General features: G+C 52.5%; 6 protein-coding genes across 6 annotated transcripts; 2 read left to right on the top strand and 4 right to left on the bottom strand.

Moving 5' to 3' along the window:
* Positions 1–865: 865 nt before the first annotated feature.
* On the top strand, positions 866–3984 carry BDW47DRAFT_100940 (Zn(II)2Cys6 transcription factor). The gene is made up of 3 exons (XM_024811561.1): positions 866–2187; positions 2266–2354; positions 2426–3984. The coding sequence occupies exons 1-3, from the start codon at positions 1523–1525 to the stop codon at positions 3610–3612; spliced, it is 1941 nt and encodes a 646-aa protein (XP_024674855.1). The 5' UTR covers positions 866–1522; the 3' UTR covers positions 3613–3984.
* Positions 3985–6483: 2499 nt separating this feature from the next.
* BDW47DRAFT_82996 (putative extracellular thaumatin domain protein) lies at positions 6484–7287 on the bottom strand. The gene has a single exon (XM_024819963.1). It carries the CDS (start codon positions 7113–7115, stop codon positions 6585–6587), a length of 531 nt encoding a protein of 176 aa, XP_024674856.1. The 5' UTR covers positions 7116–7287; the 3' UTR covers positions 6484–6584.
* A 1935-nt stretch (positions 7288–9222) lies between these two features.
* On the bottom strand, positions 9223–12956 carry BDW47DRAFT_100944 (Sec23/Sec24 family protein). The gene is made up of 6 exons (XM_024811562.1): positions 11461–12956; positions 11282–11379; positions 10879–11219; positions 10388–10825; positions 10137–10328; positions 9223–10067 (listed from the first exon to the last, which is right to left on the bottom strand). Exons 1-6 carry the CDS (start codon positions 12811–12813, stop codon positions 9433–9435), a joined length of 3057 nt encoding a protein of 1018 aa, XP_024674857.1. The 5' UTR covers positions 12814–12956; the 3' UTR covers positions 9223–9432.
* A 530-nt stretch (positions 12957–13486) lies between these two features.
* Positions 13487–15873, top strand: BDW47DRAFT_83038 (amino acid permease). Its single transcript, XM_024819964.1, has 8 exons — positions 13487–13510; positions 13568–14173; positions 14221–14336; positions 14383–14560; positions 14612–14926; positions 15006–15335; positions 15446–15517; positions 15594–15873. The coding sequence occupies exons 2-8, from the start codon at positions 13716–13718 to the stop codon at positions 15676–15678; spliced, it is 1554 nt and encodes a 517-aa protein (XP_024674858.1). The 5' UTR covers positions 13487–13510; positions 13568–13715; the 3' UTR covers positions 15679–15873.
* Positions 15874–16164: 291 nt separating this feature from the next.
* BDW47DRAFT_134611 (DUF3176 domain-containing protein) lies at positions 16165–18031 on the bottom strand (the record flags this gene model as incomplete). Its single annotated transcript, XM_024818132.1, has 1 exon — positions 16165–18031. Exon 1 carries the CDS (start codon positions 18010–18012, stop codon positions 16165–16167), a length of 1848 nt encoding a protein of 615 aa, XP_024674859.1. The 5' UTR covers positions 18013–18031.
* Positions 18032–18723: 692 nt separating this feature from the next.
* On the bottom strand, positions 18724–22169 carry BDW47DRAFT_83047 (cleavage polyadenylation factor subunit CFT2). Its single transcript, XM_024819965.1, has 2 exons — positions 21881–22169; positions 18724–21795 (listed from the first exon to the last, which is right to left on the bottom strand). The coding sequence occupies exons 1-2, from the start codon at positions 22027–22029 to the stop codon at positions 18858–18860; spliced, it is 3087 nt and encodes a 1028-aa protein (XP_024674860.1). The 5' UTR covers positions 22030–22169; the 3' UTR covers positions 18724–18857.
* Positions 22170–22990: the final 821 nt, after the last annotated feature.

Raw genomic sequence — 22990 nt, forward strand, 5'->3', positions numbered from 1 at the left:
AGCTGAGTCGTGTCCTTCTTGGCTGGGGGGGTGTATTCCCGTGGAGGTATCACTCTGTTCTTCTTTATACCATTACGGTGGGATAGACAATATGAATGACTATCTGATGAACTATAGATCGATCTTGAAGTATAGATGCATTATATGGAGTAGAACAAAAGTATAGAGCCTGACCAGAAAACATGAAACTCAAACCAAGTGGAATACGAAACCCGGCGGATTCCCATGATCAGTCGCTTCTCCACTGTCCACCAGTCAAGCAGTGTTGGGCGTGAGGATCCACCGGGCAACTTGTTCTTTCGTGGAGACGATGCATGCTCTGGTTGGGACAGCCACTCTCATCTCATGTGGGATACCATATTCTATATGATCCGACTGGATGACAAATTCGAATAATTAACTTAGATTCCGTTCATGTTACTGTCCCTCTTCTCTGGTCACTTCTGCTTTATTCCCTTTTCTCCATTTCACGGACTTTTCCACCCCTGAACGGAAGAAATAATTCATCTATCTGATTCTTTGATTGAACCGGCCAGGATTGAGGAGGGCAACAAATCAACCCTCGGGGAGACTTGGCGTCCGTCTGGCCCCCGCATATCCAGTTGGATCATCTTGAGAAAAGCGAATAAAATAATAAAAATGAATAAAACATAAGACACAGTAAAATAGAATACCGAATATTAAATATAATATAAGAGAAAAATCAAGGGACCAGGCGATCGCGACCCGATCGAGTAAGAGAAAGACTGGCAATTCATACACCAGATCGATCAAAGTTTGCCTAGTCTAGCAGTCTCCACTGTCCATGTCAATACGACTCTCGACTCTTGTCTCTTTTATGAATATCTTGATCGCGGATGGGAGAATCCAATTTAATCAACTTTATTCTCGACATTGGTTTACTCAAAAGCTGTCTCTTCTCCTCTTGAGCTGACTCTCTCTCCCTCCTCTTCCCCTCTTCTCTTCTCTCTTCCTCTCTCTTCCCTACTCCCACTGCATTCACTGCATTCACTGCAGACTGCAGACTGTCCAGACTGAACCAAGTCATTCGGTCTCCTCCGTCTTCCGTATTCAAACTCCTTTTCATCTACTCCACCTTGCCCTCTCATCCCACCACCACGAACGGACCAGGCAATTTATCGTCCGTCCCTCTTAGTTCCTCCCCACTTGCCCAGGCACCTCCTTCATCCCATCCACCTTTTTTTTCTTTTTTCCCTTTTTTCCCTCTGTCTTTCTCCGTCATTATTTCCCTTTCTCAGATTGGGTTCCCCACTTCACACCCTAAGTCATCCAACATCCCATTTGGCGCCCCTCATATCCTCCTCCATCCTCGGTCGCAAAACCCCTCCTCGTCTGATCTTGATTCTGACTCCTCTCGCTCGAGTCCTCTTGACACCCCGTACAAGCATTTCTCTCCTTCTACCTTACCATCCTTGTTACTTGTCGCCATCTTTCCCTCCCATATCTTCCATAACCTTGCGGGTAGACTCGCCTCTCCTCGAGAGAGGTGCGTGCCGGCCCCATGTTGTCCATGCAAAATAGTTCCGCCTATGTCTTCCCGTCTGCCTCCGATCTGGAGAACCACCATGTGATCCCCCCGTCCCAGCTTGACGACCGTCGCAACTCAACCCGCTCCGTCGCCTTGTCCGAACTCCCCCCCTTCTCCGACTGTCCCTTGGCGGAGGATTCGCTCTCCCATCGCACCAGTATCAGCACCGACGACTTCTCCGACCAGTCGCCTCAGTCGTGGGAAGTGGAAGGTCCCTCGGACCGGTCCTCGTCGTCTGCCGACGCGGAGGCCAAGATCCACGGCGTCGCGCATCCCCTACTCGAGTCCTCCTTCCCCACCGCGGCGACTACGGCCGCCTCGACTGCCTTTGGCTTCAATATTCTCGCTGTTCACGAGGACCACGACTTCGGCGACCAGGTGACCCCCAAGGTGGAAGAGGTGGACGACGCCGACGACTTGCAGAACATTAAGTCGCTGTCGGGAGTGGAGACCCCAATGGCCCATGCGACCACGGATACCACGGCTGCTCCCGTCCACGTCCCACGGAAACGCGGCCGACCGCGCAAACACCCCCTCCCCGTGCCCGGAGGTCAACTCAAGATCACCAAGGGTCGTTCCAAGACTGGGTGCATCACCTGTCGTCGTCGGAAGAAGAAATGCGACGAGACCAAGCCAGCGTATTTTACCCTCTCCGCTATCGATTCCTCGTGTGTCATTTTTTTTTTTTTTTCGGTCGCTAATTGAATGTTTCGTAGGTGCTTGAACTGTCAGAAAAATGCGGTCGTGTGTGAGGGATACCCGCCCAAGGAAATATGGAAGAGCGGCCGGCAAAAACTGGAAGATGGTGAGTATAGTTTCCCCCCCCTCTTTTCCACTGGGTCTTTGTATTGATTCTCACGGATCGTTTCCATCTAGCCGTGCGAAACTCCAGCATCGTCGCCTGCACCCTCCCCCTCTTGATCGACGGCGTCGAGACCGACATCGACCGACGGTTCTTGGACCACTTCGTCTACGGCTTCAGTCGCGTGCTCACCCTGATCAACGATGACTCCAACCCCTTCAAGGAGATCCTCCTGCCCATGGCCACCCAGCACCGCGGCCTGATGCATTCGCTCATGTGCCTCTCCGGCTCCCACCTGTCCGGATTGGACCCGGAACCTAAGCTGCGGGAGCGCAAGTTCTACCACTTCCACCGCGCCATCCAGGACTTGAAGGATAACATCACGGCGAGGGAATCGGGCGAGACGGAACCGGAGCTGCTGGTGGAGGATCCGATCATCGCGTCGACCATCGCCCTGAGCCTGAACACCATCTGCGAAGGCGAGACCAACGGCGAGTACCGTCCGCACATGGACGCCGCCCGCTACCTGCTCGTGACCCAGGCCCCGCGCAACGAGAAGTTCCGCCAGTTCATCGTCGAGTTCTTCCAGTACCACGACGTCTCCAACTCCATCACCTCGCTCGACCGCCGCCCAGCCCACTTCAACGGCGGCCTGCGCCTGCCGGACTTCGTGCCCCACGCCCAGGCCGGCATGTTCCTGGGCGTCTTCGACGGGCTGTTCAACTACATCTCCGAGGTGACCCGGCTGCGCGACCGGATCCGCGAGCGCCACAGCCAGGGTTACGAGCCGGCGGTCGACTACCAGATCCTCAGCGAGGCGGTCTCGATCGACTCGGCCATCCGGGCCTGGGAGACGTCCTACGTCCCCAACACCCCCAACTGGGCGCTCGCCCAGCTATACCGCCAGTCGACGTGGGTGTACCTGTACCGCACCATCCGGCCGTCGCGGCCGAGCGACAAGATCGCCCAGGTCGTCGACGACGGCCTGTCCTACCTGGACGAGCTGCCGCAGGACGCGGGGGCCTACAGCATCGTGCTGATGCCGCTCTTCCTCCTGGGCTGCTCGGCCTTTGTACCGCGGCAGCGCGAGCGGATCCAAAAGGGGTTCGAATCCCTCAAGGCCTACTCCAACCTGCGCAACATCGAGCCTGCCTTCAAAGTGGTGCAGCAGGTGTGGGAGGTGATGGACACGAAGTCGGAAGAGTGTTGGGACTGGGAGAAGATCATCAAAGCCATGAACATGGATTTTCTCATCACCTAGTTTTCTTCCACTTATTGAATCTTGACTCGGTTGGTGAGATTGGCATGGCCAGGGTGTTATACCCGGAGCATCCCAGGGATTTTCTGTTAATTTGTTCTATGTGCATACATGCTTGTTCCGATTTTTCCGACGGAACAGCGCAAGGAGATTTGATTTGGCGTCTGGAGGAAAGGCATGGAAGCGGATCCAGAACCGTGACTACCATACCATACTATATCGCATGGACCGGAGACTTGACGGCGGGGAGGGTTGTTTAAAAAGGGGAGGGACGGACGGCGTGGGACGGTGTTTCTGGTTTGGCATTGTATTTCTATGATTGATGTTTTGTGTCTCCTCGTGATGATTTGAGGATGACTGTTTTTGTGATATCCCGTGTATAGTGATGATCAGCTGGACATATTATTTATTATATGGTTTATTATATGGTTGAGAGTAACACAGCTAGTTGTAAGAGGCTGACTTGAAGATTATTTTGCCCCTTCTTAGATGTTGCCATATGAAGGGGTTACTGTCAGATCTGCGCAACTCCTGTCTACATATTCTATCTATCTATAGATCTTGCATATCCCTGTCTTCCCATCGACATAAAATGATGTCCTTTAGTATATTCCAAGCACCCTACTAGTATTCGTCCCAAAAGACCAACCCTGCCAATGATACACACGAACGATGGAATATGAGACTATCACTACGTGGTACCAATAATTACAGATATCTAACCAGATCAGTATAGACAAGCAAACAAGATCTTCATCCGCTTTTCACCACTCACTCGCTCCTCACTCGCTCCTCGCTCAGGTGGCCAGACAGGTAGGTAGGTACTGAGTCAACTACCAACTACCGTAGGTTATTCCGCCATGATACTTTACCCACCTACCTACCCTAGTTCCCTCCTACGTCTTGAAAGCTGGATCATCAAACTGGATCACAACTCTCATTGGCCAAACCACCATGATTATGCCAGAATGACTCATATGGATATGCCCGACCCGAGTCTACGGATGAACCACTAGCAGGGGCAGTGACACCAGTGACAGTGGCACAGCGGACGGAAGGACGCATCCGACCTCGGCCGAAATGAGGACGAATATTGTGCGTGTTTTTGCCACTGGGGTTGATCCGGTGTCGGCGTTGGATCGAGTTGGAGTCGGAGTCGGATTGGGTCGGGGATGAGATGCAGATACAGACAGAGATATGGGATGACCTCGTGAATGGTGGTTCCTCTCTTGGGTGGGATCCTGGAACACTAGATGGGTTGGGGTTTGGCCTCGTTGAAGAGATTTCCTTAGATTTGAGATCGGATTGAGGGAGGGTTTCTTTGATTCGTTTATTGAGTGGGATTGGGATTGGGTAGATTGATCCATTACTATTACTACCTACCTACCTACCTACCTACCTACCTACCTAGACGGGTAGACTAGGCTGATGGAGTAGAGTAAAATCATGGTATGGCGACTCATTTATATGATAAAGGCTGTTCACTATCTGAAGATGGTAGGAGTGTCTTTGATGAGACTTGACAGTTTCTAAGCAGTCTAGATAATGTAACCAACCAGTCTTTCTATATAGACATGCATAGTGCGACTTTACGTCCAGGATCAGCGTACAATAGCACAGGTATCGTATATAGGATAGTAGATGTCTCACTGGATATAGTTTTTTATAATAATATTTAAGATATCTACAATTTTTTTTTTTTTTTAAAAGGTGAACGATGTACAATATTTGTCTTTCGTTAATTTACCACACTTACTTACGAAGCACAAGTGCCATAAGAGTTATGTTTGTACGGAGCAGCTGAGTGGTAACTCTTTCTAATAGTAAGGGTATGGGTATTATAGGAGTAAGTACTCACTCAGGCAGCCCAAGAAACAAACGAGGCGAAGAATAGTAGTAGTGGTAGTATGGTAATAGTGACGTGTCTGTGGACCCAATACCACAACATCCATCGCAAGACATATGGAATATGAATAATATGAATAAGATGCGAATGAGACGAAGATTGGGTTGGTTGGGTGGTTGGTTGGATGTTGGACCCGATGACGATGCGGTGGGGCTGTTTCATAATCAACCCTATGGTTGAGTCTTGCAGTCTGTACCTGCGTGGTGAAGTGGCATTTCTCTCATTCTTTCAGTTTATTTCTGTGATTCATTTTATTACTGTTATTCTTACATTTATTGTTACTTCAGTCCAAGTTTAATTCAAAATGTCAATTGACGAGATATGATATGTATATACATCTAAAAGTTTATAGGTCTATCAACATGACAAGCAAGACAGGAGTAGGAATAACAATAGTAAAAAATTCAAAAAAGACGAAATCAAAAACAAAAACCAGGAGTTGACCGAAAAGACAAGATAGACCATAATATCATCATCATCAAATCATCCAGGATTTGTTTCCTACTCCGGTAGTCACATATTTTCTGTATCCCAAGAAACGGCCATACTCCAGTGGGGAATCATAAAAATATCATCAAAAGTGGAACGAGTGAAAAAGAAAGATGAGACACGTCGTGGAGGAAACGAGCGACGTGTGGAGAAGAAGGGAACAACGTTGGTGGACTTGGCTTGAAAGAACGACGTTGGTGGGATGATTGAAAGGAACGACGTGATAAAGTGGATCCACGAAGTTAAGGTTGACAGCTTTCAAACGAACGACGTTGGTCGGATGAATGAAAGGAACGACGCGATGGAGGAGATCCACGACGTTGTGATTGACGGCTTTCAAAGGAACGACGTTGAGACTTTCAAAGGAACGACGTTGTGAGGCTTCAATGGACGACGTTGTAGGTAGCGAACGACGTTGGCCTTTCAAGAGACGACGTTATTGAAAACGAGCGTTGTAGAAGATTGACCGAAAGAACGACGTTGTAGACATTTGAATGTGCTGTAGGCTTTCAAACGAACGACGTATTGAAGAACGACCTCAAAACGAACGAACGAACTAGTTCCCGATCCAAGAGACAATCTAGTTGCCCACCTTCAGAGTGAAGGTGGTGTCGATCGGGCAACCGTGGGTGGCATGGTCGTCCTTGGGCTGGAGATAAGCCTCAGCGCAGTTGGTATCGCCCGCATGGCAGTTGACAGTCGGGCAAGTCTCGGTGACGTGGGAGGGCTCAACGGCGAAACCGTTCTTGGTGAACACCGAGTCGGGGGACATGTCGATGCAGCTCATGTCCCAGAAGATGGTGTCGCCGCTCTGGGTGTACTCAAACTGGAGGACATCCTTCTGCTCCTCCGTGGTGGAGAGCTTGATGGAGATGCCACCGCCGTTGTCGTTGGTGCGCCATCCTTCCTGGTAGTTTCCACCGTTCGCAGAGAGGGTATGCATGTCACTGACTCTATCAGTGACAGACCACGCGTAAACGGTGTCATCCAGGTTGTTGATGATGTTGACGCCTCCACCGTCGCGACGGACAACAGAGCCGCTGGTGGGAGTGGGAAGAGCGGAGGTGAGGGTGGCCAAGGCGGCAACGGAAACGATCTTGGAGAACAGCATTGTGGTTTGATAAAGATGGATTGAAGAAGATGTGTGTTTTCAAAGATAGTTGAATCTGATCGACAGATCGTAAAGTGGTTGTGTTTGAATGAAAGTGTTGTCGAGATAACTAGATCTCAAGACAAGTAAAGATAGTTGAGATTGAAAGAAAGTTGTTGTTTGATTTGAATGATTGTAATTGCTTGAGTTGAAAAAACAAGATCCCATCTGGACGAGCATCGAGGCCCTATTTATGTCTGAGATCCCCCCTGGTGAACGGCCGATAGCCATGTGTATCGGAGATGCATCGGAGGGCAACCATTGGTAGCGAAGGCCATGGGAGGCGCAGGGGCGGCAAACAAAACCAGGCCGAGAGTGAAAGAGTGGAAGCGATGGAGAAAGAGAAAAAAACACCGACCCAGATCCATAGGGGGCAAGAAGATGGTTCCCATGCAGGGCAGTCTCTCGGAACCAACGAGATATCCGAATGGAACAAGGCAAGACAGATGACAGCTGCCTTTACCGTCAGTCAGCCAACATTTCTTCCTTCCTCAGTTGGGCACATTCTCATCTCAGATGGAAGACAATACGAGACTGTGGCTGAAACGGACTGTTGCATCGAATCTGCTGCCCGACTGTACCTGCATCAGATATCGCGACGATGACTTGTCGGCCGTACAGGATTGGAAGAATGCCCGAGATCGAGTGGCGCCAGCAGATGTATCTCGGTCTCCACTTTTCCGGCATACAATGTGCTTGGCAATTGATACAATTTCTAAGAACGAGGCTCCACCTCGCGTGGTTTGACCCATGGTTCATTCCCCGTCGTCTCTTTTCCATGCTTTTTGCCGAGTGGAAACCTTGGTCTGGCTCGGTGGCATTAGATCTCTCGGCCTAGAAGGCCCGTGGAAATAGTCCTTTTCCGCGGAAGAGTGCGTGGAGATTTCGGCCGAGCCCTGATATCTGGTTCGCTTGAACCGTTCTTACCATGGATCTCTCTCTCTTCTCTCTCTTTCTCTGTCTTTTTGACTCTCTGTTCCCTGCTTACCATATCTTCAAGTAAAGAAAATTTCTTTATTCCGCGCTTTCTCGACACGTCGAGAAACCCCGGCTCTGGAACCAACGTGGCGTCCACCGATTTTTCTTCCGGTTCCTGAAAGCGCTCTATTTCGACCTCTTTCTTTGGCCACTGAAGAAACCTCTTCTATCTTTATTCGATCTTACTAATTTTGATCTTATTTTTTCCTTCATCTTCTTTGTAATTCTTCGCCTCACATCCCACCAGTGGAGCCCAAAATCAATGAATCTCAGCAATGGTAGACAGTCAGATACTATCCGTAGTTAGATAGAGATAGATACCACCAAGGCCAAGATCCAGCCAAGATCGACCCACTACCAACTACAATCTTGCATACGCAAACCATTCGGTCTCGCCCGGCCTATTCTATTCAATTCCATCCATTACCCCAGTCATTCTACTAGACATGCCATCCACTATTATCCACTGTTCGCTGGCCCCGTAGTGTTGGAGTGGGCCTGTTCGGATACTCACCGACAACCCCCACCACCACTGTCAGTGCCAGCCCATCTGTGACCTGTCATCCAATCCAATCCAATCCAATCCCCGTCTGTCAATGTCAGACCCGACACTTACCGGGCTACTCCATAGTACGTGCGCGATTTCCACACGAACAAAACAGTCCCGGTCGATCCACTGGCCCAAACGGCCGGCCGGCCTAGGCTGAAGAACGCCCACCCCCATCACCAACCGCCCACCAGACTGGTGCATGGATCTAGAACGTCTGGACGATAAGGTACACTACCTTCGTTTCGGGTTCCTGTTTTGGCGGCGGCCCCTCTTTCTTTCTTCCCCCCTCTCTGTTCCCGTTCCCGCTGTTCCCGGGGAGGTTGGAGGTTGGAGGTTGGTTGGTTGGTTGGTTGGTTGAAGAGACAAAGAAACTCTGTCGGCTTTTGTTTGGTTTTTGGTTCCTGGTTTTTTTTTTTTTTTTTTTTTGGAGGGACGGACCCACGGGGCTTACTCCACTTTTTACAGGGGGTAATGATAATGTGTGTAAGGAATGAGAAAAAGAATAAAGAAAAAAGAAAAGAATTGGAAAATGTTTGGAAACTGATCAACCGTGGTATATTATTGGCGGGGGAATGGAGTGAGTCTTGCATGGACTTCCCCATGAATGAAACAGAAATGCCAAAGAAATGTGAAATGTAAAAAGTAAAACAAAATGGGCGGGGGTAAAAAATGCCATCCATGAATGTGTATACAAATGTAATAGTAATAGTAATAGTAATCCATTCGATATGGAAAATGTCAAAAAGGAATTCACCAATAGGGCGCCCGTAACCCTGCCAAACTTGTGATAGACCCCTCGGACGAGGCATCTTCGCGCTTGCGGTGTCCGGCCAGCTCCAGGTTGATCTGGCGGTGGATGTGCACCAGCCAGTCGACGTAGCTCTGGGCTTCGTTGTTTCGGTCCTCCACCAACATCCGCGCAAACTCGTACTCCGCCCCGTCGAGCCCCTGCCGCGCCAGCTGCACCGTCACCGCCTTGGACCCGCGCACCGTCTCTAGATACTGTAGCAGGTTGCGCACCTGCGCGTTGAGGTGTGTCTCCAAGATCGGGAGCGCCGACATCTGCGGTTTCAGTGCCTGCAGGGAGTCGAATTCTGGCCCGAACAGGTCTGCCAGCAGGTTGGGCGACACCTGCCCATGCAGCCACAGTAGGCACACCTGCCCGTTGTCGACAATGTAAGCGCCGCCCTCCTCGACCCGCGCGAAGCTGGCCCGCTGCGTTGGGGGCACTTGCAGGTGGCCCTGCTCGTTGGGGAACCCGTCCTCCGGCGCCATGTTGTGGATCGGCATGATCCGCGGGTAGAGGTATAGCGACAGTTCCGTGCATCCGATGGACCGTAGCATCCGGATTTCGTGTACTCGTCGGTCGGGGGCTTCCTGACCACCTGCAATGGAGTCAGTATATACATGTATATCTTTGATCGTTTGGAGGTCTTCAGTCCAGAATGACTCACCCTTGAATGCCCGCGACTTCAGCAAGCTCAGCATGAACATGGAGTATTCCTTGAGGTTTTCGGGCAGCACCAATTGCCCCGGCGGATGCGACCCCGAGAAGACCTTGCGGTATCCGCTGAAAATGTCAACGGTCTTCTCCGTGATGCTCGCCCGCACATCTTTCAGGGTCTTGTCCGACGTCTTGGCCGCCGCTGGAGAGTAGTTAGTACTGAAGATGCTTTATACGGTAGAATAGTGAATATTGACGCACCTTCTTTGGCAATGAGGCTGACTATAGCATCTTGATCCACGAACTTCATGGTCTCCAGGCCCCCTTCGTTGACCGCCGCCACCGAGTTGATACAACGGACTCGGCGCTGGCCGTCGGCTGAGGTGTACAGGAGAGCGGCCTGGAAATGCGCGTCCAGCTTGGGATCGAGCTTCCCGTCGTAGCTGAACGTGACCCCGATAGCCTTGTCGGCATCGATGGCACCGATCTCCAGGTCGGCTCCGAATGTGTGCTGCACGAAATTTCCGTGGTACGCCGACACTTGGAGGCCGTTGGAGCACCGCACCTTCATCAATGCCTGATATCCTGTCTCCCGTGTAGCTGCGTGCGCCAACTCCTTCGACAGCTTCAGGATATCTCGCGGCGAATGCCAGTTCGGGTAAAAGAACGTCTCTCCACCGGTGACTTCGGGCACGTGGCCTATTCTCTGTTAGCAACCGAAACACCGCAAATATGCAACGAAAAAAAATTACCTATCGTAGCCACATCCAGGTACATCCCGCCGGGGGCGGCCACGAACATGTCAACGCCGATCCCCGCACCAGCCATTTTTGTAGCTGTCTGTCGCCATTGTGGGTGTTCTGTCGTAAACAACTTCCGCTCCGCATCCGTTCCGTGAATTTTGGGGTCATCACGCATGGTCAGCGCCCCAGGGCCCCAAGTCGGCAGGCTGGCGATAGTGCCAATAATCTTGCCGCCAGTGGCCTGCAGGGCAGACAGAGCCGCGTTCAATGCGGGCAGCAACGCGGGCTCTGGGTTCTTGATCTGGGAGAAGATGGATGGGATGCGGCTCAGGAGAGAAACGATGACGTCCCTGGTTAGGATCGGTTGTGAGCAAGCGTTCACCTCGCTAGTTGGGAGGGAAGGGATGCGTACTTGGATTCGTAAGGGTCGACGAACAGGCCCTCACTCAGAGGAACAAAGGGCTCTTCCAGGTCAGTCATGACCATCATTTGTGCCTGATCAAGTTGAGCCTAGGAATTGCGTTAGCATCACCGGGCTTTCTCTCGCCTCTCTCCCGGTATCCTCTTTCTACCCCGAAAACATGAACGTACACTAAGATTGTAGAACTGCACTTCCCGATCGTACGTGACGATACCGATCTTGGCGCCTTCGGGTATCCGGCGGCCAGCCGCTTCGCCTTCCTCAGTGGCCCCCGCCGTGTCGTAGAGCGCATTCAGGATACCCTTGCACACGCCCTTGAGGAATCCGCGGTTCACCGACTCCTGGCTAACATCAATCAAAAACAACGTCTGCAGCCCCACGGGCTCCTTGTTCCAGTACTCCCTCGGGACCGTGAATTCGACGGTGCCCATCATCAGCTCAGGGCGCTGCATGCGGTCAACGCGCGTCCCGGACGGATCCAGAGGCGCAAAGTACTCCATGGGCACATCATTGGGGAACGTGCACATGTTGCAGACAAACTTATTGCCTCCCGACCTGAACGACATGAATGGATTGATGTAGGCACGGCATCGACGGCATCGAGGCGGGCCAACATCCCCGAAATCCAGCACCGGGATGGGCTGCTCGCCCGAGTCGAGCTGAGCTAGCGGCTGCAGGACCATGCCCAGCGGGAGGGCGGTCGAAGAGAGGAAGTCAGAGGTAGAGGGGATGTTGTTCAAGGTCAGGCGGGCGTATTTCGGGGACGAGTTGCCTTGGTCGTGCGCGATAAAGGGGATCGCGGCGGGCGGGGGAAGATGCCGTTCCATCGTGGGGTACACGTGGTCCAAGTAGAACTGTGCCGGGGCATCGCGCGATCGAGGTACGCTGGGAATCTGTTCCGGGTCAATCTTGCCCTGGGTCGGCACCGCCCCGGAGACACCCATAGGCATGCCGGGCTGCGGAACCGGGACCTGGCCCATTGGCGCGGGCGAGACGCCACGCTGGGCCTGGTTCAGTCCGGTGTTCAGGAACTGTGATGCCGGCTCCACGCCTGGTTGAGGCATTTGGGCGAACGGTTGTGGTGGTGCTGCCCCCGGTGCTGTGCCGATGTCGTGGTGGGCGTGGCGGTGCTTCTTCCTCCCCGGACGAGCTGCCCCTCCGTCTCCTCCCATGATTCCCAACCCACTCATTTGAGAGTTCAGTGCCGCCATGGAGGGATCTACCGGCGGTGTCCCCGCCACCTGGGGATCGGCATGATAGGCAAATTGGGGACTCGGGGCTAGATTTGGCGGAGGGGGTTGCATCGGGTGTTGTGGGGAACCGTAGGCGGGGAATTGATTCGGAACGGGTTGCTGGCCATAAAAGGCACCCGGCTGAGGGGGCGAGGGACCCGGTGGAAATCCAGCAGCAGGAGGGTATTGCGGAGGGAACTGATGGGCGACACGGTTGGGGTCGGAGGGATCGTCAGCAGGCGTGCCGGCCTGCTGGTAGTGCTGTTGTTGATACATGGATGGGTCGGCCATGACGAAGGGAATGTCTCATTCCTGGACCTCACCAAAGAGACAGGGGGAATCCCACCAGAGAGAGAGGTTGTGAACGAACTGGAGGTAACAGAGTGACCTAGGCAAGGGGGGAATAGTAAAGCAACCAAGCACCAAGAACCAGGAGAGACGTGAAGTCATTCGGAGAATGTCGAACGAGAGACCGAAATGACACCTCAGTCAATAAACACGGATCATGGTTGTTCCGGGCCCAGCCGTTATCGCGCGTCCTTATCTCCTCCCTTATCCTTATCTCTCCATCGCGTGTTTTATGCTTCATTTTGTCTCTTCTCTCTCCTTTTCTTCTTCCTCCCTCTCATTTCTCTCTCAATCCATACAAAAGGGATTGTTTGGATAGTTGGGTTTTGTGCCGCTGGTTCGTTGTTGACGTCTTGGTACCGACTCACAATCTCGTCCATTCCTATGGTGTAAGTTCTAGGGCGAGGTTCTGCATACTCTTGTGCTGCTACTGCAAGGGCTGATAACTGGGTCAATTATAATATAAGCAGGCTCTAACCTACCTGGACTCTAGATAATCTTCCAATTTATGTCAAATATCAATATATACACAGAAGACGGATTCCTATCTACACTTTTAAGCCGACGGACGAGGTGGGTAAATCATCGAAACAACAGGTCAGCCAGGAACAACAAAACCAGCTCCACTGCCTTTCTTTCTGTCAGTCAATTTGGCTTCTCGTACATATACCGACCCCTTCTAATACTCGTTGTCCAGATCACCAACGCTGGTCGATCGCCCTACCCTTATCTTGAGCGGGGATCCTCACTGAAACTTATGAATTGTAAACAGACACCCTAGGAGGGGAAGAAGAAAACAAAAAGAAAAGGAAAAGCAACTTTTCAGCAAGAGGCCCACTGCTATTATGGCCTCAATCCACAATGACGACGAGCTTCTTCTAGCTCGGATTGGCTATAAACAGGAGTTCAAACGGGAATTTTCTAAATGGTCAACCATCTCCTACGCCATCTCTATCCTGGGCGTTCTAGGATCCGTCCCAGCGACCTTCGGCGCACCGCTGGCCGCCGGTGGGCCAGCTACGGCCGTATGGTGCTGGTTTATCGGCTCGTGCATGGCCATGTGCATCGGGAGCTCTGTTGCTGAGCTGGTCTCGGCCTATCCCACCGCCGGGGGCATGTACTTTGTCACCAAGCACGTCGTCCCCGAGGAGCATGTTCCTATTTTTGCGTGGGTCCAGGGCTGGTGTAATCTGTTAGGACAGACGGCTGGGGTCGCAAGTGTGACTTACACCGTAAGCCAGATGATCCTGGCCTGTGCTAGTATGAACTCGAGATTGGTGGAAGGCAGGTACTCATACTCGCCGTAAGTCGCATCGCCTTCTGCAATTGGGCGGCGGCTAATTGCAATAGTACGGCGCTGGATACGGTTCTTTTGACTATTTTACTTCTCTGTATACTGGGTGTGATCTGCTCTTTGACCACCAAGTCTCTGCATCGCATTATTCTCTGGTTTGCTCCGATCAACAGTATGTCACCACTGTAATTCCAGCTGGACCAACTGACATGGGACAGTCATCGCCACCGTTGTAATCTGCCTAGCTCTGCTATATTATACTCCCGACAAACAACCAGCCAGCTGGGTCTTCACCCACGTCACCGACGGCTCTGGATGGGGCTCCAAGTTGTTTTCCTTTCTGCTCGGATTCATTTCCGTCGCATGGACCATGACTGACTACGATGGAACCACGCAGTATGTCTCCTCTCCCATCTTCAAGACCCATGCTGACCGATATCCACCTAGCATGTCAGAAGAGACTCACGACGCAGCCGCTCTAGGGCCCCTAGCCATCCGTTCCGCCGTCCTAGTATCCGGTGCTTTTGGCTGGATCCTAACGGTGTGCATGTGTTTCTGCCTGACCGACTTCGAAGCCATCCTGCACACCCCGACTGGCCTCCCTGCCGCGCAGATATTTCTCAACGCTGGAGGGAAGACAGGCGGGACCATCATGTGGGGGTTCGCCATCCTGGTGCAATTCTTCACGGGATGTTCCGCCATGCTGGCCGACACGCGGATGGCGTACGCATTTGCGCGTGATGAAGCGCTGCCATTTTCCACGTGCGTGTTCCCACTATCTCCGGCCTTTCGCAGGCACGGTCCCAAGAATCAGCTAGCCTGACCCATTAGCACGAGATAGATTCCTCTCCCAAGTAAACCCATACACCCAGACCCCCATCAACGCCGTCTGGTTCGTCGTCGTCTTTAGCAGCCTCCTCACCTGCATCGCCATCGGCTCCACTGAAACAGCCACAGCCATCTTCAGCATCACGGCTCCGGCCCTCGACCTATCATACGTAGCGGTCATTCTAGCGCACCAGCTGTACCGTAAGGAGGTCAAGTTCGTCGAGGGTCCGTTCACACTGGGCCGATGGGGGCCCGCCGTGAATTGGGTGTCGGTCGTGTGGGTGCTGTTTATAAGCACCGTGTTGTTTTTCCCACCAAGTGTACCGGTCACTGCTGTGAACATGTGAGTTTTCGTCTTCGAACCCCTCTATTATCACGTCTGAAGAGTCCACCCAATTATTACCCCTCCCCCCCCGATAAGAAAATGCATATACTGACTACCCACCGTACCAGGAACTACGGTATCTTTGTCGGTGCATTCATTGCGGCATTCGCGCTGGTTTGGTGGTGGGTTGCTGCACGCGAGTAAGTACTTCCATCTTCTTCTCTCCCTCCACTTATCCACCCGATGGATCACATCCAAACTGACATATATGGTCAGGAGATACACCGGCCCCCAGACGAGCGACTACGTCCAACAGGTACCGACGGATGATGTTGAGAACGACTATGGCGCTATGCGTTGATTACTTAGAGATCTGGTCTCGCCTGGTCATCGTTCTTTCTGGGCCCGATTTAGCAGGTGTTGGGTATAGACGTATACCAGTAACCCCCCCCCCCCAATCTTTTATTCATGTTTGTTTTGAGTTGCAGCGATAGACGGGTCTTATTTTGGTGTGTTTCTTCTCAATCTACTAGCCAGTTACGAGCATGAACTATAGAATGACAGCGTTGCTTTACTTCCACCATGGCTCCAATGGGACAATGGGTATTGCTATTTTATAAAGAAAAGGAAAAGAATAATCGTCCGTACACGCCACCTGCTCTCATAGCTGATGCGAATACATACAATATCTTGTAAATGTTGAATTTGCGCCGTTTCACTACTTCAACCCGTGATTGCTTTTACCCATATATACTAGGAAAAAGATGGAATAATCTCGTAGGAAACTTGATTTAATAAGTCGTTCATTCTATCATCAATTATATACATAATACACGCAGGGATATGGTCACTCCTCCTTGAACGTAAGTGGCCCTTCATCCGGCATCACCACAGCGCGCATGTTCTTCGACATGGCAGTCATTCCATCCGCACTGCGCACCGACGCAATTCCATTCTCCGGCGTAGTATCGAGATGGCTTGACAACAACGGCAGCACCATACACTTCCACAGCACGGCGTCCCTCTGTTTGCATCCTATTGCAGTTCCCAGAAGCAGTGCCAGTGATCCCAAAGTAACAACAACCGGAAGAATGATCCATGGCCATCGAACCTGAATGAATCTCTCGTCTCGAAATGCCTTTCCGGAAACCTCGCCACCGTGCCCATTCTTGCGGAGGGTATCGGTGACGCTGGTGGACATTGATTCGAGGATTTCGCTGAGGTCAACCCTGCGTAGAAACGATTCCAGCTTCAACGTATATGATGTTGGTAGTTCGATTATGTCGATAGTGGCCGTACTGTTGAACAGGCTCATCATGAAAGGTCTGAAGTTGTTGAACGTATGGTACTCCATGCTGTATTTCGGGTTTCTGGATAGGGTTGCCGACCCCTTTGGTGGGTCAAAGTAAAAAGGTTCTAATGAGGAAATATCGGGCCGTTCCTCTTGGGAATCTTTCACAATGAGCTCCTGTGTATCAACAACGTGGAATGGACTGCTTTCTTGGGTGGTAGGCAGGTAGGAGCTTGCTGCGTATCGTCGTTCGCAAAAGTATACAGCACATTCAGTCACCACTGGCTTTGTTGGGGGGGCTGTCGCGTTGGATACAGTGTAGCGAACCGGGTCGACATAGTCTATCTCAATGAGGGAGACAATCGGGTCTTGAATACCCAAAATTGGGTAATCCGCCCTTGGACGTAAACTCCAATGATTCGCAAAGAATGTGACATTGTTAATTTTGTGTGGATCCGATACCACATCACCAATAGTCTCGTACTCGATGCGTTCGGAAAGTTGAAAGTCGAAAGAGAAGTTACTCGGGGACCGGTAGCTGCAATTCGTAGGGACTTGGATGAGGGCCGGGTGGATGGGGACACCCTCCCAGACAGGCACATCGTTTTCCACCTGACACTTTTGGTCTGTTCGAGCTGTGACATCCTCGCATTTGCTACACATCCCCAGTGCGACAAATTCTGGGAAGTCACAAGAGAGTGCATTGCATTGAGGCTCCAGAGGACGATGTGTCTGCATGAGGCCACTCATTATGGCAGTGAGAAGCGTCGGCGGAAGTTCAAGACTAACATCACTATGATCCAACCCCCCCATGGAAGTCCAATTTTGCGAGGCTTGGGTCAATGCCGTGGCATTCAGTGCAGGAACGGTTCGTGAAGGGAATGTCAAAATCTGCTGTGCAAATGGATCTACTGCAAGAGCCAGAACTGTAAGAGCTGCGCCAACATAAGTCAAGCTTCCTGTTCTCGACCCAAATATCCCCCCCAGTAAGATCTCCAAGGATCCCCAGGGTCCGCGGCTTGCCTGGTCAATAACCTGCATGTGATATAGTGGCGCAGGATCTCGAAACAGGCTCCATTTCAGCTGGCCGAGACACGAGGACACTGGGACCAGCAGGGCAGCTTTCGTGATGGTGACAATGATAGACACGACTGTATTAGGCGACGCGGTATATTGCCACTTCGCGTACGGGGTGTTGTTTATTGTGACAAGAAAGGCAACCAAAAGAGCAAGGCCCACGACGGCTAGGGTCACAGATCCGATTTCCCAGGCCCAGGTGTCGTTCCAATCGAGCCATTGTCGCTTAGTTTTGGTGTGTGTTTCCGGGTCCTGTGTATGTACAGTTGTATCATTTGTTTCTGAAAGGCCCGTTTCAGCGTCGCTGGCACGCCTATGAACAGACATGACTGGCCAGGTATTCAACCTTTCGAAGTCGAGATCAGGTTCTTTCTGGCCGTTGTGGCAAGTCGAATACGGCCGACTGATTGTGACTGTGACATCGCATGGCCCACCGAGGTAGGTTACAATAGTTATATGGATGTTGAGTAGTCTCCTTCAAGTGATGGCGGGGAAGCGGAGAGGTAAAGGGGTCATGGAAATTGATTGTGGCTATGGGCGGCTGAGCCTCGACAGTGACTATGGAGTTATGTCGATCTGCAAGATTTCGACAACATACTACATTTAGTCTATCATTGATGGACTAGTCAGTCCTTTCTCAGCAAGACTACCAAGCTGCTTGGGTATGGTGTCTAAATCTAGTATCACAGGTAGTTGCCAGTCCTTGCAAGTAGAGTATATACAGAACACTCGAGTAGTAACTGGTCGGCAGCAACGTTTTCGTATTTGTTTTGGCCCGATGTCGTCGTGCCAAGCGCGCCGGTTCTTGAAGCCAATGGACCACGCAGCCAATGTAGATCCAAGACCAAGAAGGCGGAGTTTTAGACCCACAGTTGCGTGGTGGGCTGAGCAGGTGTCAAGGAAAGATTCAAACTTGTGAAAATCATCTTCAGATATCAAACTGCTTGCATATTGATACTCTTTACCCAATCGAGAAGTCTCTATTACTGATCTTATTCTTTTTTAGTTATTCTGCTAATGCCATCATCTCAAAGATACTAAGAGTTGGTCTCATGAGATACTTAACAACCATTATAAATACAGGATATGACTTGATTGCATTGCATTGCACCCCATCCAATCCAATCTCCTAGCATAAATCGCAAGAAAGAACCAACAAGGTAAAGAAACTACTAACTCCCGGAAACAACAGCCAGCCCTTCATAGATTTTCCGCTTCACAGCTAGGAAACTACCCGTTCCGCGGCCCAGCCCACCGGTAGTAGCGGCGGCACCAGCTTCGACCTCAATGCGGCCGGTGCCGGACTTGCGCACCGCGACTGTCCCGTCGATGAGGAGGGTGCCCTCGCCGCGAAACTCGGCTTTGTGGCCGGCGCTCTGCATTAGGCGGCGCAGGTCTGCGAGACGGAGGTCGCCGACGTGGAGGGGGCGGGTCATGGACCGTGTGCCGGCTGCCATGTTGGCGGGGAGGATGTCGAGCACGGGGTAGATGTCTGGTTTGTCGGTTGGGTGGGTGAGGGTGGGTTTGCTTTCGGGGGCGGATGGCTCTGTTGTGGTGGTGTCGGAGTTGGGGTCGTGGTCGAGTTTTTGTTTCTTGCTGGAGGGTGAGTCGGCGGGTTGGTCTTCCTGCGGGTGTTTCTGGTCTTGCGGTGCGGTGGCGATGGAGGCTGCTTGGAGCTGTCCTGTCAGGGTGACGACGCCGAGGCTGCGGACGTGTTGCCATCTGAGACGGCGCACGAGGTTGTTGCTCAGCTTGACCATCCAGGCGTTGGTGTCGACGCTGGCGTCGACCATCTCGCCGTTCGCCGGCGTGAAGATGATGGCGGCGTCAGGGGCCGCGGTATCCGCAATGTCGTTTCCGACGCTGACGCCTGTCTTGGCTGCAAGTAGCTTGCGGCATTCCGTTGCCAGTGCGGTCGTCTCGTCCTCGCGGCCGCCGACTAGGATCAGTTTGCGCGGCTGGATTAACGGGATGAGCATCTCCAGGCTGCGCTTGTCGTGCAGTCCGCTGAAGTCGACAAAGGCGAGCCGCGCGTTGAACGTCAGCGCGTCCTTCTCGTAGACAGCCTTGGCGGGACCCTCGAACGTCTGCCCGTTTGCCTCGTCCTCTGATTCCACCGCACCGTCCGTGCCGTCTCCGTCGTCGGACATGCTCATAGCCTCGGCGTTATTTGACGCCTGCGATCGCTCGACGCCGCCGCTGCCGGGCGCACGACCGCCGTTGGGGCCCGCCTCGTCCCATCGTCGTTTCTGACCTAGCTTTGTGGGGTTCTCGAGGCGTCGCTGTTGCATGTCGGCTTCCTCGCGCTCTTCGGCCCGCAGGTATTCCTCAGGCCGGATGAACTCTCCGTACTCGTCCCGTTTCTTCCGGGGTGCCACGTAGGGGAACATGCGCTCGCGGCCCTTCTTGCCGCGGACGTCGTAGTCGTATACGTTCTTCCGCCGGAGAAGGACGTTGATCCCGAGGTCTTCGTCGCTGAGACCGAGTTTCGTGCGGTTCGCGTGAGCCAGCGACGTGGAGAAGTTCAGCACCTTGCCTTGCTGCTGCGAGTCTTCTGAATCTTCAGACGAGGAACTAGAGCGGTCGTCGAGTGCATCGGCGGCATTCTCTAGGTTTTCTTGGCCTCGTGCTTGGGAGGTGTCCTGGAGTTGGCGCTGGGTCGCGAGGTACTGCTGGTAGAGCATCTGCTCCCCAGGGTCGAGAGGCGCCCGCCGTACATTCGTCCAGGACATCTCTCGTCCCCCGCCGTGGACCTGTTCCAGCATCTCCCCATCTGCGGCCTTTTCCAGGGCCACCCCGTCCTTTCTTTCTTCGTACCACTCCCAAACCATGCTACCAAGCGTCTTCCTTTTAGGGTCCTCGGAGTGCTCAGAGGGCTTGCTCCTGTGGAATGACTCGGTGAGCAAAAGCAAGTTGTTCGATCCCCCCGCCACAACCTGCAGAGCATCTTTAGCCAACCCCCAGTCGAGCGAGGAGTCCGACGCCAGGATGACCTTGGGCGAGGGATCAGCTAGGATTTTCTCCAGTCGTTTCCGTCGTTCAATGAATTTAAGGTGTTTGAATGTGAAGGGTCCAGTTCGCTTCTCCTCGCCTTTGCCTTGGTTTTGACCGCCAGATCGCTGCCCGTCAGCTCCTGATCGAGACTGGCCTGTCGTCGCGTCCACACCCTCCGCCGCTTCAAACTCACGCACGATATTCTCGTCCATCCACTCTAGCATACTCCGCGCTAACCGCATAGTGGTGTGGGCTTTTTTGTTCGCCATATACAGCCCAGCGCCTTTCAGAACATCGTCTTGGCCGTTCCCCTCTGCAGCAGTCCGCCACGCATGCTCCAGTGAATAAACCAATTCCAGCACTCGGGCGCTGGTATCGGTGGGAATGAGAACCGTGCCCCCCCTGGCCACCGTGCTGCGAATCATGTCCAGCAACAGATCGTCGCGCTTCTTGCGGCCGCCCGGGAGCGCGAATTTGTCGCCACCCCGGGTACTGCACACCAGGGCCGTAGGCTTGCGCAGCTGCTCGATAACTTCGGTGCCGCTGGCACCCGAGCCACCGAACCAGGCTGCACCTGCGACGACACTCTCGCGCGCTTGGTTCCAGTCAACAGCGTAGACGATCGACTCCATACCATGCTGGATATGCCATATTGTTCCTCCGACCGTGTGTCCAGCATTGTAGGCCGTCAGCGTAAGGCCGTCCAAGGGGGGAGAAAACGGAGACGGGGACGGTTGGTGTGGCTGCGAATATTTCAGTGGTTGGATCAAAGAGAAGAAACGGGCGATCTCCTCGCCCGACGGCGGCTGTAGGAGGATCCGCCCGGCGTGGCTCGCATCGTTGTTTTCGTCGCCCTCTGCCGCGAATGCTACTGCCGATGTAGGGGAAGTGGTCGCGCCGGGTTCTGAGACCGAAGCCTTGGGTAGAAATGTCGCGGCCAAGGGTGACGATTCATACAGTTCTTGTAGTAACGTCCGACCCAATGCGATGATAGGACTCGTCGCGTAGACAGGGATTTGAGTGAAGAGGGGGAAGGTCTTGCAGCAGTGTACATAGGCACCGATATGGGCGGGGGTCGCATGAGTCAGGAGGATCAGAGATAGAGTCGGGATATGTCTGCAAAAAAAAATTCAAATGAAATATTCAATTAGCCTTCTGAAGAGACACATGTCTAGCGTAGGAAAGAATGGACGGAGCTTACTTCTCCAACTCCGCCAGGTCGAGCGGGTCAAAAGAATCATCCCAGCCCACATCCACGAGGATTTTGATGCCACCCTCAAGCTCCAAAATCGACTGCGAAGCCTTGGATGAGGCAGACTGTGCGCCTAGCAAGGGAGTGAAGGTGAACATGGTTCTTTGCGGACTCGGCCGTCACTCCTAGAGTGTTCCGACGGAATTGGCTTGGTAGCGCTGACTCGCGAATCATGGATAGACGAATAAAGCGAAATGTCGTGTTTATCGCATCGCGTAGAATGTTGGAATAAGAGCCGACAGAGGCCCGAATTGGGGGAGTTGTTGATCGGGTAAGGTCATGATGTACGGAAACCGATGATGATCGATCGAAGCCATTCGAGAGTCGTGTTTGTCGTGTTTGCACGATGCGAGAATCCATGTGTTTGCCTCAGGCAGGAAGATGGTGCTCCTTGCCCTAACATCTTGGATTGATCAAGAAGTCTACCAAACAAGTGTAAATTAACCCAATTCATACATACGACAGTCAAAATCAAAGCCAAACATCCTTGTACATCTCGATAAACATCACATCTCGATAAACATCATCCCATGTAAGCATAGCATATGAAATACAAATAACAACTTCAAGAGATCAAACTCCATACCCAAGAATAGACTCTTAGCAATTCTCTCTGCCAGAATGCCGCGGTAAATCCTATACTAAACCTTGGCTTCTGGTCCTCGGTCTCCCCGTTCCTCCTCCTGTTCCTCCTTCTGTTCCTCCCGCTACTTCACCGGCTCCGGCTGTTTTCGACTTTGGTCTTCCCTTTCCTCTTCGAGCGGGTGGGGCAGCTGATTGTGTGTCTGCACCACTGGCCGTATTATTGTCATCGGCAGCGGCAGCCAATGCTGCAAAGGCAAATGGCCTGTTTCCCGAAGGCACCGAGGGCAATGTATCCGGGATGTTGAGACCATCGGGGAGTCTCATCGGACCGGCCCATGGTCTGATCTGCTGCACTATCCGCTCTGGGAAGTGCTTTAGACAATTTCGTGGATTGGCACGGAGTCCTTCGATAAGCTGGCGAAGATCATCAGGCAGATGCTCGGTATCTGATCGTTCCCGTTCGGGCTCTCCTCC

Source organism: Aspergillus candidus (genome assembly GCF_002847045.1).
Source record: "Aspergillus candidus strain CBS 102.13 unplaced genomic scaffold BDW47scaffold_7, whole genome shotgun sequence".
Classification (NCBI taxonomy): domain Eukaryota; kingdom Fungi; phylum Ascomycota; class Eurotiomycetes; order Eurotiales; family Aspergillaceae; genus Aspergillus; species Aspergillus candidus.

Excerpts from the sequence above, each read along its gene's own strand:
- BDW47DRAFT_100940 (XM_024811561.1), top strand. The coding sequence starts at position 1,523 with ATGTTGTCCATGCAAAATAGTTCCGCCTATGTCTTCCCGTCTGCCTCC. Across the intron at positions 2,188-2,265 it reads TGCGACGAGACCAAGCCAGC|GTGCTTGAACTGTCAGAAAA; the intron begins GTATTTTACCCT and ends AATGTTTCGTAG. Across the intron at positions 2,355-2,425 it reads CCGGCAAAAACTGGAAGATG|CCGTGCGAAACTCCAGCATC; the intron begins GTGAGTATAGTT and ends GTTTCCATCTAG.
- BDW47DRAFT_82996 (XM_024819963.1), bottom strand. The coding sequence starts at position 7,115 with ATGCTGTTCTCCAAGATCGTTTCCGTTGCCGCCTTGGCCACCCTCACC.
- BDW47DRAFT_100944 (XM_024811562.1), bottom strand. The coding sequence starts at position 12,813 with ATGGCCGACCCATCCATGTATCAACAACAGCACTACCAGCAGGCCGGC. Across the intron at positions 11,380-11,460 it reads TGCAGTTCTACAATCTTAGT|GCTCAACTTGATCAGGCACA; the intron begins GTACGTTCATGT and ends CGCAATTCCTAG. Across the intron at positions 10,826-10,878 it reads CCTGGATGTGGCTACGATAG|GCCACGTGCCCGAAGTCACC; the intron begins GTAATTTTTTTT and ends AACAGAGAATAG.
- BDW47DRAFT_83038 (XM_024819964.1), top strand. The coding sequence starts at position 13,716 with ATGGCCTCAATCCACAATGACGACGAGCTTCTTCTAGCTCGGATTGGC. Across the intron at positions 14,337-14,382 it reads CTGGTTTGCTCCGATCAACA|TCATCGCCACCGTTGTAATC; the intron begins GTATGTCACCAC and ends GACATGGGACAG. Across the intron at positions 15,336-15,445 it reads CCGGTCACTGCTGTGAACAT|GAACTACGGTATCTTTGTCG; the intron begins GTGAGTTTTCGT and ends CCACCGTACCAG.
- BDW47DRAFT_83047 (XM_024819965.1), bottom strand. The coding sequence starts at position 22,029 with ATGTTCACCTTCACTCCCTTGCTAGGCGCACAGTCTGCCTCATCCAAG. Across the intron at positions 21,796-21,880 it reads GACCTGGCGGAGTTGGAGAA|ACATATCCCGACTCTATCTC; the intron begins GTAAGCTCCGTC and ends TTTTTTTTGCAG.